Source organism: Mus caroli, chromosome X (genome assembly GCF_900094665.2).
Source record: "Mus caroli chromosome X, CAROLI_EIJ_v1.1, whole genome shotgun sequence".
Taxonomy (NCBI): Eukaryota; Metazoa; Chordata; class Mammalia; order Rodentia; family Muridae; genus Mus; species Mus caroli.
In genome coordinates this window covers 67,619,030-67,636,157 of record NC_034589.1, presented here as the reverse complement: position 1 = coordinate 67,636,157, position 17,128 = coordinate 67,619,030, and the positions used below count along the sequence as shown (strand labels likewise).

The 17,128-nt window shown below is 36.2% G+C and overlaps 1 protein-coding gene across 5 annotated transcripts in view; it reads left to right on the top strand.

Annotated features, from left to right (window-relative positions):
- The window catches only part of Gabra3 (gamma-aminobutyric acid type A receptor alpha3 subunit), a 201,085-nt gene that overhangs the window by 82,449 nt on the left and 101,508 nt on the right, over positions 1 to 17,128 (top strand). For all 5 annotated transcript variants that reach the window (XM_029473537.1, XM_029473536.1, XM_029473538.1 and 2 more), the window contains one exon: positions 8,864 to 8,985. In XM_029473537.1, the coding sequence (XP_029329397.1) occupies positions 8,864 to 8,985 (122 nt within the window). The remainder of the gene's footprint in view (positions 1 to 8,863; positions 8,986 to 17,128) is intronic.

Here is a 17,128-nt window from a genome sequence, read left to right as displayed (position 1 = left end):
AGAAGGAGAAGGAGAAGGAGAAGGAGAAGACAGGAAGAATGAGAGAAAGTCAATCATACTGAAAAAGCTCTGAAAACTTTATTCAAGAATGACAATATAAGCATAAGTAAGATGAGGCTCCAAGGAAGGGGGGAAGATCCTGGGGGCAATCTTCAGCTCCTGGAACCAGCAGTCACAGTGTCCTCTTTTCCCACAAACATTCTTACTGTTATGACCACAAATGTTCTCTCAGGATTGTTTATGTAAGTTAGAAAATATCCACAAGGCCATGGCTGAGTCCATGGCTCTCAGCAGGGCATAGAGTCTTCACAGGACCTAGGGCCTCTCTTCCTATTGATGACCGTCTAGGCCATTCTCTGCTACATATGCAAATAGAGCCATGAGTCCCACCATGTGTTCTCTTTGGTTGGTGGTTTAGTCCCAGGGAGATCTGGGGGTGCTGGTTAGTTCATATTGTTACTCTCTTGGGGCTGCAAACCCCTTCAGTTCCATGGGTACTTTCTCTAGCTCATCCATTGGGGACTCTATGCTCAGTGAGCATCCACTTCTGTATTTGTCAGGCACTGGCAGAGCCTCTCAGGAGATAGCTATATCAGGTTCCTGTCAGCAAGCTCTTGTTGGCATCTGCCATAGTGTCTGGGTTTGGTGGCTATATATGGGATGGATCCTCAGGTGGGGCAGTTTCTGGGTGGTCATTCCTTCAGTCTCTGCTCCACACTTTGTCTCTGTAACTCCTTCCATGGATATTTTGTTCTTCCTTCTAAGAAGGATCAAACTATCCACACTTTGGTCTTTCTTCTTCTTGAGCTTCATGTGTTTTTCTTGTGTATTCCAAGCTTCTGGGCTAATATCCACTTATCAGTGAGAGGATATCATGTATGTTCTTTTGCGATTGGGTTACCTCACTCAGGATGATATCCTCCAGATCCATCCATTTGTCTAAGAATTTCATAAGTTCATTGTTTTTAATAGCTGAATAGTATTCCATTGTGCAAATGTACCACATTTTCTGTATCCATTCCTGTTAAGGGACATGTGGGTTCTGTCCAGCTTCTGGCTATTATAAATAAGGCTGCTATGAACATAGTGGAGCATGTGTCTTTATTACATGTTGGAGCATCTTCTGGGTATATGCCCAGTAGTGGTATTGCTGGATCCTCCAGAAGTACTGTGTCCAATTTTCTGAGGAACCACCAAACTGATTTCCAGAGTAGTTGCAATCCCACCAGCAATGGAGGAGTGTTCCTCTTCCTCCACATCCTCACCAGCATCTTCTGTCACCTAAGTTTTGATCTTAGCCATTCTGACTGCTGTGAGGTTGAATCTCAGGGTTGTTTTGATTTGCATTTCCCTGATGATTAAGGATGTTGAACCTTTTTTTAGGTGCTTCTCTGCCATTTGGTATTCCTCAGTCAATAATTCTTTGTTTAGTTCTGTGCCCCATTTTTAATAGGGTTATTTGATTCTCTGTAGTCTAATTTCATGAGTTCTTTGTATATACTGGATATTAGCCCTCTGTCAGATATAGGATTGGTAAAGATCTTTTCCCAATCTTTTGGTTGCTGTTTTGTCCTATTGACAGTGTCCTTTGCCTTACAGAAGCTTTGCAATTTTATGAGGTCCCATTTGTTGATTCTTGATCTTACAGCTCAAGCCATTGGTGTTCTGTTCAGGAATTTTTACCCTCTTCCCATATGTTTGAGGTTCTTCCTCACTTTCTCCTCTCTACGTTCCAATGTCTCTGGTTTTATGTGAAGGTCCTTGATCCACTTAGACTTGAGCTTTTTACAAGGAGATAAGACTGGATTGGTTTGCGTTCTTTTACATGCTAACTGACATTTGAGCCAGCACCATTTGTTGAAAATGCTTATTTGTGACATTTTCATACATGTATATATTTCTTTTATTACTTCCATTGCTGTACATCTTTTACATCTCTTTACATCTTCTCTGACCAGTTCTTTTTCTCTTCACTAATGGAATCTCTTTTGCTTTCATATATTTTAAAATCCCGATTCTACATATAAAAGAAAACAACTAATATTTATTTTTTAGATTCTGAGTTATACCTATTTTATTCCTTGGTATTGCCCTTCAAATTTTTTCACATTTGGCTATTGTCCAACATTCCTAGAAATCAAATTTGTTCCATATTACTATTGTGAGGTTAAATATTAAATGCAATATGTCTCTTTTTTCTTTCTCTTTTGGATATTTTCCTTATTTACATTTCAAATGTTATTCCCCTTCCGGGTTTCCACTCCACAAACCCCCTATCACATCCCTGTCCCCGTCCTGCTTTTATTAGGGTGCTCCCTCACTCAACCATGCACTCCTTCCTCACCACCCTATATGAAAGCATAGAACTTTCACAGGACCAAGGGCCTCTCCTCCCATTGATGCTAGATAAGCCCATGCTCTGCTACATATGCCACTGGAGCCATGGGTCCATCCATGTGTACTCTTTGATGGTTTAGTCCCTGTGAGCTCTGGGGGATCAGGTTGGTTGATATTGTTGTTCTTCCTGGGGGTTGCAAACCCCTTCAGCTCCTTCAGTCCTTTCTCTAACTCCTCCATTGGGTGGGAACTCTGTGATCAATCCCATGGTTGGCTGCGAGCTTTCACATCTGTGTTTGTCAGGCTTCTGTCAGAAACACTTGTTGGCATCCACCATAGTGTATGTGTTTGGTGTCTGCAGATGGGATGCATCCACAGGCGGAGCAGTCTTTGGATGGTCATTCCTTCAGTCTCTGCTCTACTCTTTGTCCCTGTATGTCACTTTCTATGAGCATTGCATAGTAATCTCTGGGGTTACAGATTACTGGACTTATGTTTATAGAATTTTGGCATATTTGATTCTTTGTGTCTGACTTCCCTGGGATAACATAGGTGTTCTAAATGACATAGAAATTCTAAATGAGTGAATATCACCTCTTCAAGTCTTAAAGTTTTTACAGTTTCATTTAGGGGATCAAGTTTCTAAAATGCATTACATATTTTCCTATAATTTTAAAGATTTTGAACAGAGTAGTTCCTTTCCTTGGTAAATTTTTGTTCTTAGAAAAAGCACTTATTATATTTCTCCCACAGCTAGCTGTTTTTTTTTTATTTTTATCCTTAGTGTTGTCACCTTTCCTGTTTATATTGTTTTCTAACTTCCTGCTCAAATTTAGAAAAACAGCTATTCAAGCATTTTAGCAATTATGTTAAATAGGAGGAAATGAAACCCTGAAACAGCAGAGTAACGTATTTGGTTTTAAAGCAAGGACAAAATGACTGCATACCTCTTGAATTAGAGACCTTTTCCTGTTTATTCTCTTTCAAGTTAAAAATAATTCATGCTTTGTACACAGGAGACTAGTAAAGACTTGACTCTGGATATTAAGTTTGGCATTCTTTATATATTTTAGAAATAAATGAACTAGTTCAATTTAAAAATACATGGTGCATATGACAGTTCTCATACTTAAAAGAGCTATTGTTTGCTTTTCTTTGTTTCCACGTCCTCTTAATTATATGTTTGAAGAAATCTACTTGCTGTATTATTTTATTCTTTATTGTAGCAGATCACCCAAGCAGAATATTCTAGCAGCTTTGACAGTCAACAATGGCCTATTGAATCGTATTTCATTTAAATCACATGTTAATATCAATGATTCTCAGTGTTTGGTGTTTACAAGCCAGAATGTAGGCTTTACACCAGAAGGCTGTAATACAGAAACACTGACTAATAATTTGTATTTGATCAAATATTCCAGACCATTCTGGTGCAAAGAACTTCGGAAAGACAGTTAATGTTTTCTAGGAATACCAGATCCTGGAGCTTTAGTAGGGAACTTGTTGAAAAACCCATATACAACATATAGTTTAATTTCTCATTTTTTACTCAAATTAACTGAGGTCAACAAATAAATTATTTTCCTAAACCTTGTAGCAAGTTAATAGAAAAGTCAGGTCAAAATATAGGTTTCTGATACTTTGTTGTGTAGCTATTTTTTCTGAGATAAAAATCTTTGATCTTTGAGGGAAATGTGTTATAAAATAAGCTATCAAAAGGGAGGTAAAACTAGAGGTTGTTCTAAAGACGGGTGAAACCTTACATCCTTCATGGAAGTACATTAAGGCCAGGAAGTTTAATAATTTAATAGCTTCAGGACATCCCTGAAACTGACTGGATTCACTAGGCTCTACCCTTCCTTAGTATAATTATGCTGTAAAGACTGCTTAGAGACATCCTCAGACAATTGAGATGCTTGGAAAAAGCAGACACTAGCTTAACTGGCTGGAAGAGGCTCAGACCAACAAGTTGAGTTACCTGTAGGTTGAATAGTGTGCTCCAAGTTTCTAGCTTTTTTTGGATTGTTTTCCTTTTGGGGATGGCTTTTGGTGATGCCAATGTATTTAAGTCATTTTTGCTCTTATAAGTAACTCCCATTAAACTCATTAGTTCACCAAGTTGGACTTAAGTGGTATCCATATTTTGGTCTGTTTAACCATCATGTAAGTGTTCTTTTCTGGGTAAAAATGAATGACTATCAGTAATTCACTAATGGTTTAACGGGAATATTCCCAGCTAGTGAAGGCCCAATGAATATTATATTGAAGTTTTGTAGATTGTTTAGTCAGTCCAATTCTCAAATGAGGCACTTCATTGAAGTCGATTTGAAGAAGGCGAATTTGAAAGGTGAGTCACTGTGGTGTGGGTATAAGGAAGTCATAAGGAATAAATGAAGAACCGAAAATAGATGATAAATCATGTAATGAATGCTTTCTTATGAAATATGGAGATCTTTTGTTAAGGATAAAAAGAACCTGAGGAGATTTGAGATCCCGGCAACTATGAACCTAAAATTTATCTTTCTTTATGTGGCCTTTAGCCATGGTGGACAAAGTAAGTTAAAATTGAGAAGACGTTATTGAGGAACCTTATAGTTAACACAGGTCAGAATTCTGGAAAGAGAAAAAAATGAAAACTGTATCTGGTACTGTGTATAGTAGTGCATGATTGTCACCTCAGCACTTGGTAGGTAGGAGCAGGAGGATTAGAAGTTGTATACACGACCTAAGTTATATGAAACTCTGCTTCAAAAATTGCATCCAGGAGGGTAAATATTGGGGAGCAGGCCTCATACTTGCACAGTACAATGTACATTAGAAGCTGTGATTTAGAGATATGGAACACTTATATTGGCACAGTTTTTTCTGCCTCAAGATAGTATGGTAGTGATAATGGTGATAGCTGATATTTTAAGTTGAAGAGAAGATGGTGGGAAGTTTATTACTTCTCGTTACATAACATAGCCTGATTTAGTGTCATCGAACCAAAGATATAGATGTATTGATTTGAAATTTACATTCTTGTGGCTTGAGAAAGATCTCAGTGGTTAAGAGTGCATATTGCTCTCACAGAGGACCTGAGTTCAGTTCTCAGCATCAACATATAGAGGGAAGTTTAGGGATTGTTGGAATTTTTCTTTAGGATGGGGGCTTAGAAAGGCTGTTACTGTCATTAGAGAACAGCCTTTACAACTATTAGGGAAGCCTGGGGCCAGGACCTGACCAGTGGAACTCCTCCAGAGGAAGGCCTAGAAAGTGAGGTTGGGGTCTTGGACAGATATTCTCTTTGTAAACTTTGTATACTTTGAAACTTTGTAAACCCTTAAGGCATATAAGTGTCCAGGTCCCCACCTAAGAAGCTGCAGTGGCCAGGCCCTGACCCCAGATTTCCCTAACAGTCCTAAAGCTTGCTTTCTAATGTCTGTAATGACCTCTCTCTCTCTCTCTCTCTCTCTCTCTCACACACACACACACACACACACACACACACACACACCTTTCAAGGGGATATTCCTAGTGACCTGTTTCATTCAGTAGACTCTGTTTCCTAATAATACATAATACAAAGTATTGATTCAGTTAATAAAGTTATCTCCCTCACAGTAAAACCCTGTATCAATATAACCACTAGCTCAGGACTAAACCTTCAAAATAAGAACCTTTTAGGAAGATACTTTACATGAGAACCACAATAGATAATATAGACATGACCTAGCCAAATCCCATTCTTAATTCATTAAATACCTTCTGGAAAGACAGTATAATGCATGCAATTGGATTGTAGGTGTTTTTGATGGTTTTGGATATATAATGCGTATTATAATGGTTAAAACTTTGTTTGACTTCCCACTTCTGGGAAACACTGGTCTTGGAGAATGGAAACCTTGAGGACACTAAGAAATGAAATAAACTAATCTGGCCATAATTTCTGATACTAAAGTAAAGTAGTGAAATTTACAACTGTACACATATATTCAGAATATATTATATAATGCTATGAATATCAGGCTAAGGAACTGGAATTCTATTTTGTAAGCCTTATGGAAACCTTGAGTGCAGTAGAGAGAGATGATCTGCCGAGCCTTTTAATTTTTTTTTTAAATTCTATTTTTCTTCTAGTAGACATGCAAAATTAAGGAAATTGGCATTCTTTTAATGAAGTGCATTTTTCTTCTCTGTGGTTTGTTGTATGAACTGCATCAGCAACTCTGCAGCTGTGCTTCTCTGGCTTTTCCTGAACGTAAACACACTGGGATCTTTGATGAGGTTGAACTAATGCTGATAGGACTGATATCCTGTACTTAATCTGTATGTGGTCCATGAACTTCATCTCATAGCATAAAAGTATACATTTTTAAAGGTTTCTCATTTCATTATTAGAAGTTTTCTTTAAAAAAATTATTTTTATTCTTTAATCCTTGGGGTAGAAATTAAAAAACAGTCTTCACTTGCAAAGCAATTTTTTCATTCCCTCCCAAAGATTTCCAAGGAAGGAAATATTTTACTCAAAGTTTATATGCCAACATGGATGGGGGACATTTTCCAAGGTCGCACCCACAGGTAAAGAGCTACAAACAATATCTGATGAAATAGGGAGGATGAATCTTCAGGGACAAGTTCCACAATAGGTTTTCCTGTTCCAAATTTTTACATTTAAACACAGGCACATTTAAGCAATACTAAATGGACTTAGAAGAATGTATGTATATGTACATATATTCATCATATTCTATACAACATAATAAAGATTTGAGAGGGAATAAGGAGGACATAGGAGGAGTTGAAAGGAGGAGGGGAGTGTAAATGATTTAAATACAGTGCTCATACATGAAATTCTCAAAATAAACTGATTTTTAAAAGGAAATAAACCATCTATATGAAGTTGTGATAAAAAACTGACACTTCAAATATTTGATTTTAATTTTCTGAAAATACTACCAATATATTTTTAGGATTAAATATATTACTAAGTTGCTTGACTCACAGATGGTTTATTTGCAGACTTATTTTTATTCTTTATGGAAAACTATCATTATCTTATTTGATCTAACCGACAGTGATAGGAATGAATAACAATGGGCATAGCTATGGGATACATCTCATCAGTTTAATAAATGTATAGTTTTATGCAGTTTCTTTCTTTGATTGGTACTAATATCTTGAGATATTTCCTAGGTAAATTAAAAGCGAAAAGAATTATGTGATTTCTATCGTGATGTACTATTTTCCTATACCTTTGGATAAGCAAAAGCTACAACATCCTGTTCTACTTCAGTTATTGAAGAGAAGGTTCTGATGAACATTCTACTACAAATCAACATTTGGTTCTCTAAGCAAGAGAAAAATGTATCAGTAACCAAGTAAAATCATAGAAAAATTTCCTGAGAATATTTTTGGCTTGTACTTAGTATTAACTTCTTTTAGTTCCTTGAGAACTTGATCAAGTGTAAAATCATGGAGAAATTTACTAAGAATGTTTTGAAGCTGTATTTAGCATTTTTTTTAAAAGTTGAGTGAGAATCTTGGACAGTTTTTCTTTATTATACCCAGTTCCTACTCCAACTCCTCCCATATCCACTCCTCTTTTCTGTACACATTCTATCGTGTATCCTTCACCTTCCTTTTCTTTTCTTTTTAGAACATTCAAATGAGTCTGCACTGCCCATTTATTGATGAATGTGGTCTTCCCCTGGAGCATCATGGACCTATCAGGGGCCACATTCTGACAGAAAATTGATTTTCCCTCTCCCAATAGTCACCAACTGACAATAGTTCCTCAGATAGGGATAGGTTTAAGTGTTACAGCTTGCATGGAAAGATATCCTGGAAGTCAGGAGCCAAGGAATACAATGAAGTCACATTGCATAGCAAATATTATGTAAAATATTTATTGAGAGGGAAAAACCTGGGAGAGTGGCTGCCTATGTTCTGGTGAGAAGCAGCAGAGAACTGGGAAGAACATGGGCCTGTATAGGGTTTATTGGGTAGGGCTGCTTTTCAGGGTGGCTTGGGATTGGAAGAATCAGGTGGCCTGATTTTGGGGCAAGCTTATTCCTCATAGCTTTAGTATTTTCTAAACTCTTACTGGTTGCTCTGTCTTTATATGGTGGTGACTGAGGGTAGTTCAAAGTTTTGTCTGACTTCTGTAATCATGGATCTCTCTGGACTAGATTGGAGGCAAGTTCTCAATAACGGTCTTCTTTAATTTGATCAATCAAATGTCTGCCACTTATTGTTTCCAGTAATACTGAGATTTCTGAGATTTCTGCATGTGTTTGTCTGTTGCTGAGATGAGGCTGAAACATGTACCTGGCAAATCTCATTCAAGTGTAGAAGGGAGAATTCAAGTTTGGAGTACTGTTCTTTTCCTACACAGGCAATTATTGTAACAAATAAGAATTGTTTACTTTGTGGGTCAAGATGTACAGCTATTAAATTTGCCCGGTCTACTTAATGAAATCTTCTAGAATTCAAATGTTTTGTCATGTAATTGTTTCCTATTAAGAACTCTTATTTTCCTTTGCAGACTCTCTCCCAAGCATGCCCCAGATATTCCTGATGATAGTACAGATAATATCACTATCTTCACTAGAATCTTGGATCGGCTTTTGGATGGCTATGATAACCGGCTTCGACCTGGACTTGGAGGTCAGTTACTCTTTTAAAATTCCTCTGATGAGATAATGCCCCTTAAAAACATAATAATGTGCCTTCTGTTGATGGAGGTACTTAGTCTATAGTTGAGTTTCTTCCCTCTGAGCACCAGGATTTTATTCTGATCCTTTACTTCAGCAACTGACCTGTCATCTGTTTTTGGAGAATTTCATTAAGCAAGACAAATATATTATGCTATGGACTATCTTGAATGGAAAGTATGAATGTGTATGTTTTTAATTCTCCTCAATTTGATAGTCACTTATTCTGTACTCTTTCATTGCTAAAGACTTTTATTACATACTTCCATAGAACAAAAAACCTTTAAAAATAATACACATATAACTTAACCTAATATAATTTGCATCCATATTAAAATTTTCTAATTATAATCAAAATGTTCCTTACAACAATCTCTCTTGATTTGGATTTACATCCAGGCTTGAACATCCTCATTCCTCTTCAAGATATAACCTGGTAATAATCTTTTATGATGTTGCTAGGGTGTTCCTTATTTGTTTTTGGAAATAAAAGCACAAGAACTAATTGGATCTTTCTTGGAGAATTATTCAAGAAGGAGACATTGTGTGTGTGTGGTATATGTATATATGTATGTAAGTCTGTATGTATATGTATGTGTGTGGTGTATGTATGCATGTGTATATGTGTGGTACATGTATGTTTGCGTGTATGTGTGTGTGTTTAATTCTTAAGGTTGATTGATGTCTACCAAGTTATATATCCTAAAATTACCATTTTTAGCTTACATTAAATAGGCAATTATGTATGGTATGGGACATTGAGACTATTTTGATTGCATTTTCCAACTTGTATCCAATAGTTTCAACAACTATAAATCACCTTGCATAAATAGTGACAGTGAATTCCATTATTCCTGTACATTTTCCAGACAACATTTTTTAAAGGCACAGTATTTCTTTTCACACTAATACTGGAAGTCAGAGCAAGTCAAATTGGAAGAGGTAATGAAAGTGAGAAGGGGCATGGGACGAAGACAGAGGGGAGGATGGAAGTGTAGGACTGATGTTGATGCAGTGCTCATATATGATGTTATCAAAAATACTTTAATAAGAAAAAGCAAAACCAAAAATTTTTGTCTTATCCCTCCTCTTGGTCCTCCCTTACACAGTCCCTCCTCCCATTTCCTCTCCCTGAGAAAGGTACTTTAAAGGAAAAGCAATATCTCAGATTGTAGGCAAATGAAAAAACCTGAGAAAGTAGAAACCTGAGAAAGTTACAAACAGAACAGAAAAAAGAAGAAGAAGCAGCTGAAAATGATCACACATCAACAAACAGTCTGAGTTAATGGCATTCTAATAAACAACAGCATAATGATAGGTTTTCAGGTTTCCTGGTAATATTTACTAAGACAAAACATATTCTGCTAGCGCTCTCTCTCTCTCTCTCTCTCTCTCTCTCTCTCTCTCTCTCTCTCTCTCTCTCTCTCTCTCTNTCTCTCTCTCTCTCTCTCTTTCTCTCTCTCTCTCTCTGTGTGTGTGTGTGTATAGACCAGATGACAATCCTCATTAAAGCCACTGATATCTTACTGGCCTGGTGCTCACTCATTAAACCAGAATTGATGCACAATGAAGCTCAAGGATCCCTCTCTTTGTCTCCCAGCATTTAAATTACAAGTGTACCCCAATTGTGCAGCAATTTTTTTACCTCGATTGTGGGGCTTGAACTCGGGTCCTCATGCTTGGGAGAATTTTTTTTCTTAACAAATAAAGAATAAAAAGTGTTATCTTGCTCCTTAGCCCCAAGATCCTGTCTTTTAAATCCAGATCCACTATTAAAATGCATAACTAAATTAGAATTTCATGATATGAATATATTTGGAGAATCTGTCAATAGACTGGAACTAAACAGCACACTTCTATGTAAAACCTATGAGTCAAAAAGAGCTAAAATGGAAAATTTTTCAACAATTTCCATGGAAATATATAAACATAAGTAGTGCTAAGAGGATGGCTACATTCGAAAAGAAGTTAAAATCAATATTTCAAGTTTTACCTTTAGTAGCTAGAAAAACCAAATAGTGAATCATTAAATATTACCAAATAACAAAAATACACAAAGTAGAATAAACTTTACATAATTTTTAGTTCTTTGATAATTTTTGTACAATTTCTTTTGATCATATTTACTTTCCTTGTTCAACTGCTTCTAGATCTACCCCCTTTTCTTACCCACTCAACTTTTGTGTCCTTTTTTCCTATGCACACCACTTCCAACTTGTGTATCCATATATTCTTGGAAGTATTGCCTTCGACTGGAGTATGGTCAACTTACCAGGGGCTACATCCTTAAGGAAACTTCACTGTGCCTCTAAAGGACCCATCGTCACTCCACAGCTCTGGGGAGTGTTTAATGTCCAGCTCCCCTCTCTGTGCAGGGATTTGTTTGGCTTGAGCTTACACAGGTCTTGCACATGCTGTCCCAACCACTGTGAATTTATATGTGCAGCTGTCCTGCTGTCCAGAAGATACTGTTTCATGCACCATATCTGTTTCTTACAGTCTTTATCTTCCCCCTTCCACAATGATTCCTGAATCACAGGAAAAGTAGGTATTATATAGATGTTCCATTTAAGGTTGAACATTCTGAACTCTGTGGCTCTCTGTGTTAAATACCATTTAATGCAAATAGAAGCTTCTCTGATGGGGGTTAATGGATACATTAATTTACAAGTATAATGATAAATCATTAGTAGTTGATTTACTACTATGTCTATTTAGCAGAATAATGCTTGCAGTTTCTTTCCTAGGGACTATGACCTGTCTTCGTGTATGTTCTGTGCCCAATAATGATTCCAGTTCTGTAATTCATCTTGTACAGTGGGACATAAAAGTCCAAACAGAGCATCATTGCTTTCTTCCATGACATTCACACCACTAATTTACAGTGGACATGTCTTTTCTAGGCCAGTCATTTTTCTAGCTCCCAGAGTTCACAGCTGGGTACTATTGATGACTTGTTCTCTACAGTAGTGTGCATAGTACTTAGTAGCACTCTGAAAGCTAGTCAGTATTGATGAAGCTTCTAGTTGAGTACAAGCTAGACTTTTTTTCCCCTGTGTTGTATGATTCAAATATATGGTGTCTTCAGCAATAGTGTTTTAGTGTTAATTTCAGTATGATAACCAAGAGCATATCTTTAATGTTTGGAAATCTATGGGACATCACTGGATAACCAAACAGAAAGAGATAACACATTTCTGAAGCTAGACTTTTTATTTGGTAGCCTTCCATTCCTAGTGAGGCCATTCTTCATCCATTATAATTGGGCAATTTGGGAGTATTTTCATGTTTCAACTTTTCAGTTATTTGTGTAGTCTAGATATTAGCTTCCTGTCTGAGGTTTAGGTATCAAAAATTTTCTCTTTTTCTCTATCTTGCTTATTTTTATGATCTAGTGTTTACCCTGGGGTTTTCCTAGTAATTTTGTGCTTTCAAGTAAGACTTGAAAATCCTTAAATCCTTCAGGATTTTTGAGTTGCGTTTTGTAACTACTGATAAATATAGATCCAATTTCATTTCTGGTATCCATTTTTCCCCAGCACAACTTAATAAAAATACTAATTTGGTTCCAATTTGCATTCATAACACTTGTATTTCAAATCACTTAACTGGACTTGATTACAGTACTCTGTCTTCTGTCTTACATGTCTATTTTATGCCAGTGTATGTATTTTACAGTGGTTTTAATGTTTTTTTTGTTACCATAGCTTTGTAGTATCCTTTGGAGTCTAGTAGTACAATACCTCTTGCTTTGTTCATTTTACATGGAATTGTTTGCACACTTCCTGGGATGTAATGTGATATCATATGATTTTAGGGTTATTTTAGTTCTTTCAAACACTTAATTAGTATTTTTATATGGTGAGCATTGAACTTGCAGACAATTCTAGGTGTATGGATATCTTAACTGTGATTCTTTCAATCTATGGAAATGGGATAACTTCTAGTTTCTGTGTAATTTTCAATTTCTTTCCTCATTTTTTTTTGTAGTTTTCACTGCAGTGGTCCTTTTCCTCTTTGAGGATTTATTGCTAAGTATCTACATTTTACACCTTTTACAAATGAAATTGCTCTATTACTTATTCAGTGACTTGTAAGTCACGATTGGCATATAACAATTTTGTAGATGTCATGTTGATCATAGGGGCATTTTTTGTTTGTTCTACATATAACATTATGTTACTTACAAACAGTGACAATTTGACTTTTGCATTTCCATGTTAGATGCTCTTTATTTCCTTCTCTTTCCTAATTACCCTGCCAAAGTCTTCCAAGAGTATCTTGAGTAAAATTGATGAAAGTAGCCATTTTAGCTTATTCCTGATCTTAAAGAGAAATTTTTGGCTTTTTTTCTCATTTAGTATTATGTCAACAGTAATATATATATATATATATATATATATATATATATATAATTTTAAAATTAGATGATTGGTTGAATTTTATCAAATGCATTTCTACATCTATTAATATCTCTTATTTTTAGACAAGATCTCATTCTGTGGACCTGCCAGCCCTGGAACTCACTATGTAGTTAAAACTGGCTTTGAACTTACTGAGGTCTATCTACTTTTGTTACATGTGTGGTAGGATTAAAGAGGTGTGCCATTATGCCTGGTCAATCTTTTAATCAATGTTTTTCCAGACCAAATGAGTTATTATCTTGTAATGTCTGCAAAAGCGCATCATCCTGCTAATATAACCTGTAGTCTCTCGCAGCATTTTTTAATGAGTGTGTTATACAAAACCACATCCATCTGTGAGAAGAATTAGAGTACATCTGTGACTCGGAGTTGTCTCTGTAGTAAGCAGATCTCTTATTGAAGGTGTTTGCTAGGGAATTAGAGAAACAATTGCGATCCCTTTGAGACATATTATTCTCTGACTCCTAAAATTTATTTTCTTTATAATATTGGGGAAAAAATCCCTTCTTCAAACTAGCTTCTGGAAATTATAATACAATGTTCTCTAGAGAGACTGAATTAGAAACATGGGATGTTTCTAAGAGTTCAGCTCACAGCTTATTTTCTTTCTTTAATTAGCTGTTCTTGAAAAATTGTAACTCTACTGGTCTTATTGGTTTCCTGGTCTCACTTAATTTTTTTGATATAAGAAAATCACAACACTTTCATAAAGGATCCAAGTATTCATAGATGTGTAAGATGTTTAAGAAAAATGTTTTCCATTGACATATTATACTGTTGGATTTCTGGGATGGGTGAGTGATTGTTAGGCAAAAGGATAGAAGCTCACCATTAGTAGTGAATGTTATTCTCTGATTGGTAAAAAGGGATTTTCACAGGTTTCATCAATTGCCCTTTTGGGACCTAACATTTTTTCTTCTTCCCTGATAACAGTACTGAACTAAGAAAAAATCCTTCAAAAACTTATGTAGATCTGGGGAAGATTGCTCAGTTAGTAAAATGCTTGTGCAAGAACAAGGAACTCGGTTTGGCCCCTCAGAACCCACTTAGAAATCTAGGCATACAGTGCATGTATGTAATCCTAGTGATGATGGGGCAGAGACAAGAGAATCTCAGGCTTATCAGCCAGATTTGTCCGAATTGGCCAGGATGAGGTTCAATTAGTGCCCTGTCTAAAAAACAATGTGGAACAATGTGGAAAGCAACTGAAGAAGAGACCGGATGTTGACTTCTGGCTTCATGGTGCATATTCATTCATTCATTCTCTCTCTCTCTCTCTCTCTCTCTCTCTCTCTCTCTCTCTCTCTCTCTCTCTCTCTCATAGTGTAAGGGCTAGAGATGAAAAATGAGCCCTGGGTACAATATTTCTCCTAATTTTCCTTTCCTAGTTTCTCTAGGTGGTTTAGAGGGTATTCCAATTTCCTATAAACCTTCCCATTTCCCCAACATTGTCTTTTACCACAATCTCTCATGTTTTGTGAATGCATACCTCATTACAAATTAAGTGAATTCTTTTCTGGCACAGATTTAATATTTTCTGTTCCATTGTCAAATGTTAAACAGCAACACATTTTGTTTGAGAGGCATCTTCATTATACTAGTTGAGCTTTTAGGAGTGTTAGCCATGGCTCAGATCCTATCAGCTTATTTTTCAGCCAAATTAAAAGGCATTTGGAACTACAAATTTATATGTACATTAGAGTCTCGACCTCATAAGTGGAGTATTAGGGTTAAAGGGGACAACCTACCTCCAAGTCAAAGTTTTGCAAAATTCAGTTTCAGCACAAGCTTGTGTGGGAAATCCTGTTGTTCTATGCCCATGTGTAAAATAGAAATCCAAGTGAAAGATGGGGCCAGACAGTTGCTGGAAGCACAGGTGTGGAATGGTTTCTGTGTTGCTGAGCTAGAAGGGCAATAAGCAAGAATAGCTTAGCTCTTGTTTTAAATATCATGGGTTCTTGCATTCCTCCTTAAAATTTAGTAGATTTTCTTCAATATATATATATATATATTTCATTTTCTGTATGCCATTAGGACCAATTTCAGGAACTTCAAATGTTTATTTAAAAGCAAATATCCAATTCACTGGTGCTCTAATGCCAGAAGTAGAATTTGAGTAGTTCCCCTCCCTGGATTTCATTAGATTGATTTCATCAATCATATAGATGATTATGTCAGCTTTTCAATTTCATAACATCTCGCAATCTTGTTTCCTTTTTATTCCAAAGAAATAATTATTTTATTTATTTTTAGACAGATTTTCTGTGTATCTCTGGCTGTCCTGGAACTCAGGGTGGCCTAAAACTCATAGAATCTGTCTCTGCCTCCAGAGTGCTGGGCTTAAAGGTGTGTAGCACTATGCTCAGTTTCTATTACATATTTTTTTAAGAATGTATTTAATTTCTCTCCTCCCTCAGTTGATTCCTTGGGTATCTCAACATCAGCTCTAGGAGTATCTATTTAAAAACTTGAACTGGTGTCACTACTACTGAGAGATGATTTACAATGTTAACTCATGTTAAAAAGAGCCCATTTCTTTTGTGCCTTATCCCCAATTACAGTTGTATCAAGGATCATATCAAGGGATGTTCCACAATCTTTTTTTCTTTTTGTGTGAGATAGGGTATCTCTGTGTGGGTGTGGTTATCGTGAGACTTGTTCTACAAACCAAGCTGGTCTCAAACAGAGAGATCTACATGCTTCTGCCTCTCAAGTGCTGGTATTAAAGGGATATGCCACCATGGCTGCCTGCAATCTTCTTTTCTATCTTTAGGTTTCTGAAAATGTTTAATGGGAAAGTGATACCTTTTCAAATTCATTTTTGTGTGTCATTTATATGTTTTTGTCTTGTTAGTGTATGTTGAGTCAGTGAGTTGAAGCACATTGATTGGTTTCAAACATTTAGTTCAAACTTCATTCATGATAAATAATTCTATTATATATTAATGATAGGTTTAATATGTGATGATATAAGTCAGATTTGTTTTTATTTTTCAGGCTTTAGGTTTTTAAGCTATAAATAATGCCTCATAATTCTAGATAAATTTTAGAATCAACTTACTAGTTCTTGAAAAAGTGGTTGCCATGTTTTTGAGGGTATAGGCCATACTGGGATATTTTCTATCTTTCTAAAATTCATTAGTATGCAATATTCCTGTAATATTCCATACTTTCTCCTCTATAAGTTTCAGTTTATCTGGTTTTATATGGTGGTCCTTGATCCAGTTGGACTTGAGATTTGCATAAGGAGACAAGAATGGGTTGATTTGCATTCTTCTACATGCTGACTTCCAGTTGAACCAACATCATTTGTTAAAAATGCTGTCTTTTTTCCACTGGACGATTTTAGCTCCTTTGTCAAAAATCAAGTGACCATATGTGTGTGGGTTCATTTCTGGGCCTTAAATTGTATTGATCATCCTGCCTGTCTCTGTACCAATACAATGCAGTTTTTATCACTAACGCTCTGTAATACAGCTTGAGGTCAGGGATGGTGAGTCTCCCAGAAGTTCTTTTGCTGTTGAGAATAGTTTTTGCTATCCTGGGTTTTTTCCTTTTTCTTTTTTCTTTTTTTCCCTTCCTTCCTTCCTTCCTTCCTTCCTTCCTTCCTTCCTTCCTTCCTTCCTTCCTTCCTTCCTTCCTTTCTTTCTTTCTTTCTTTCTTTCTTTCTTT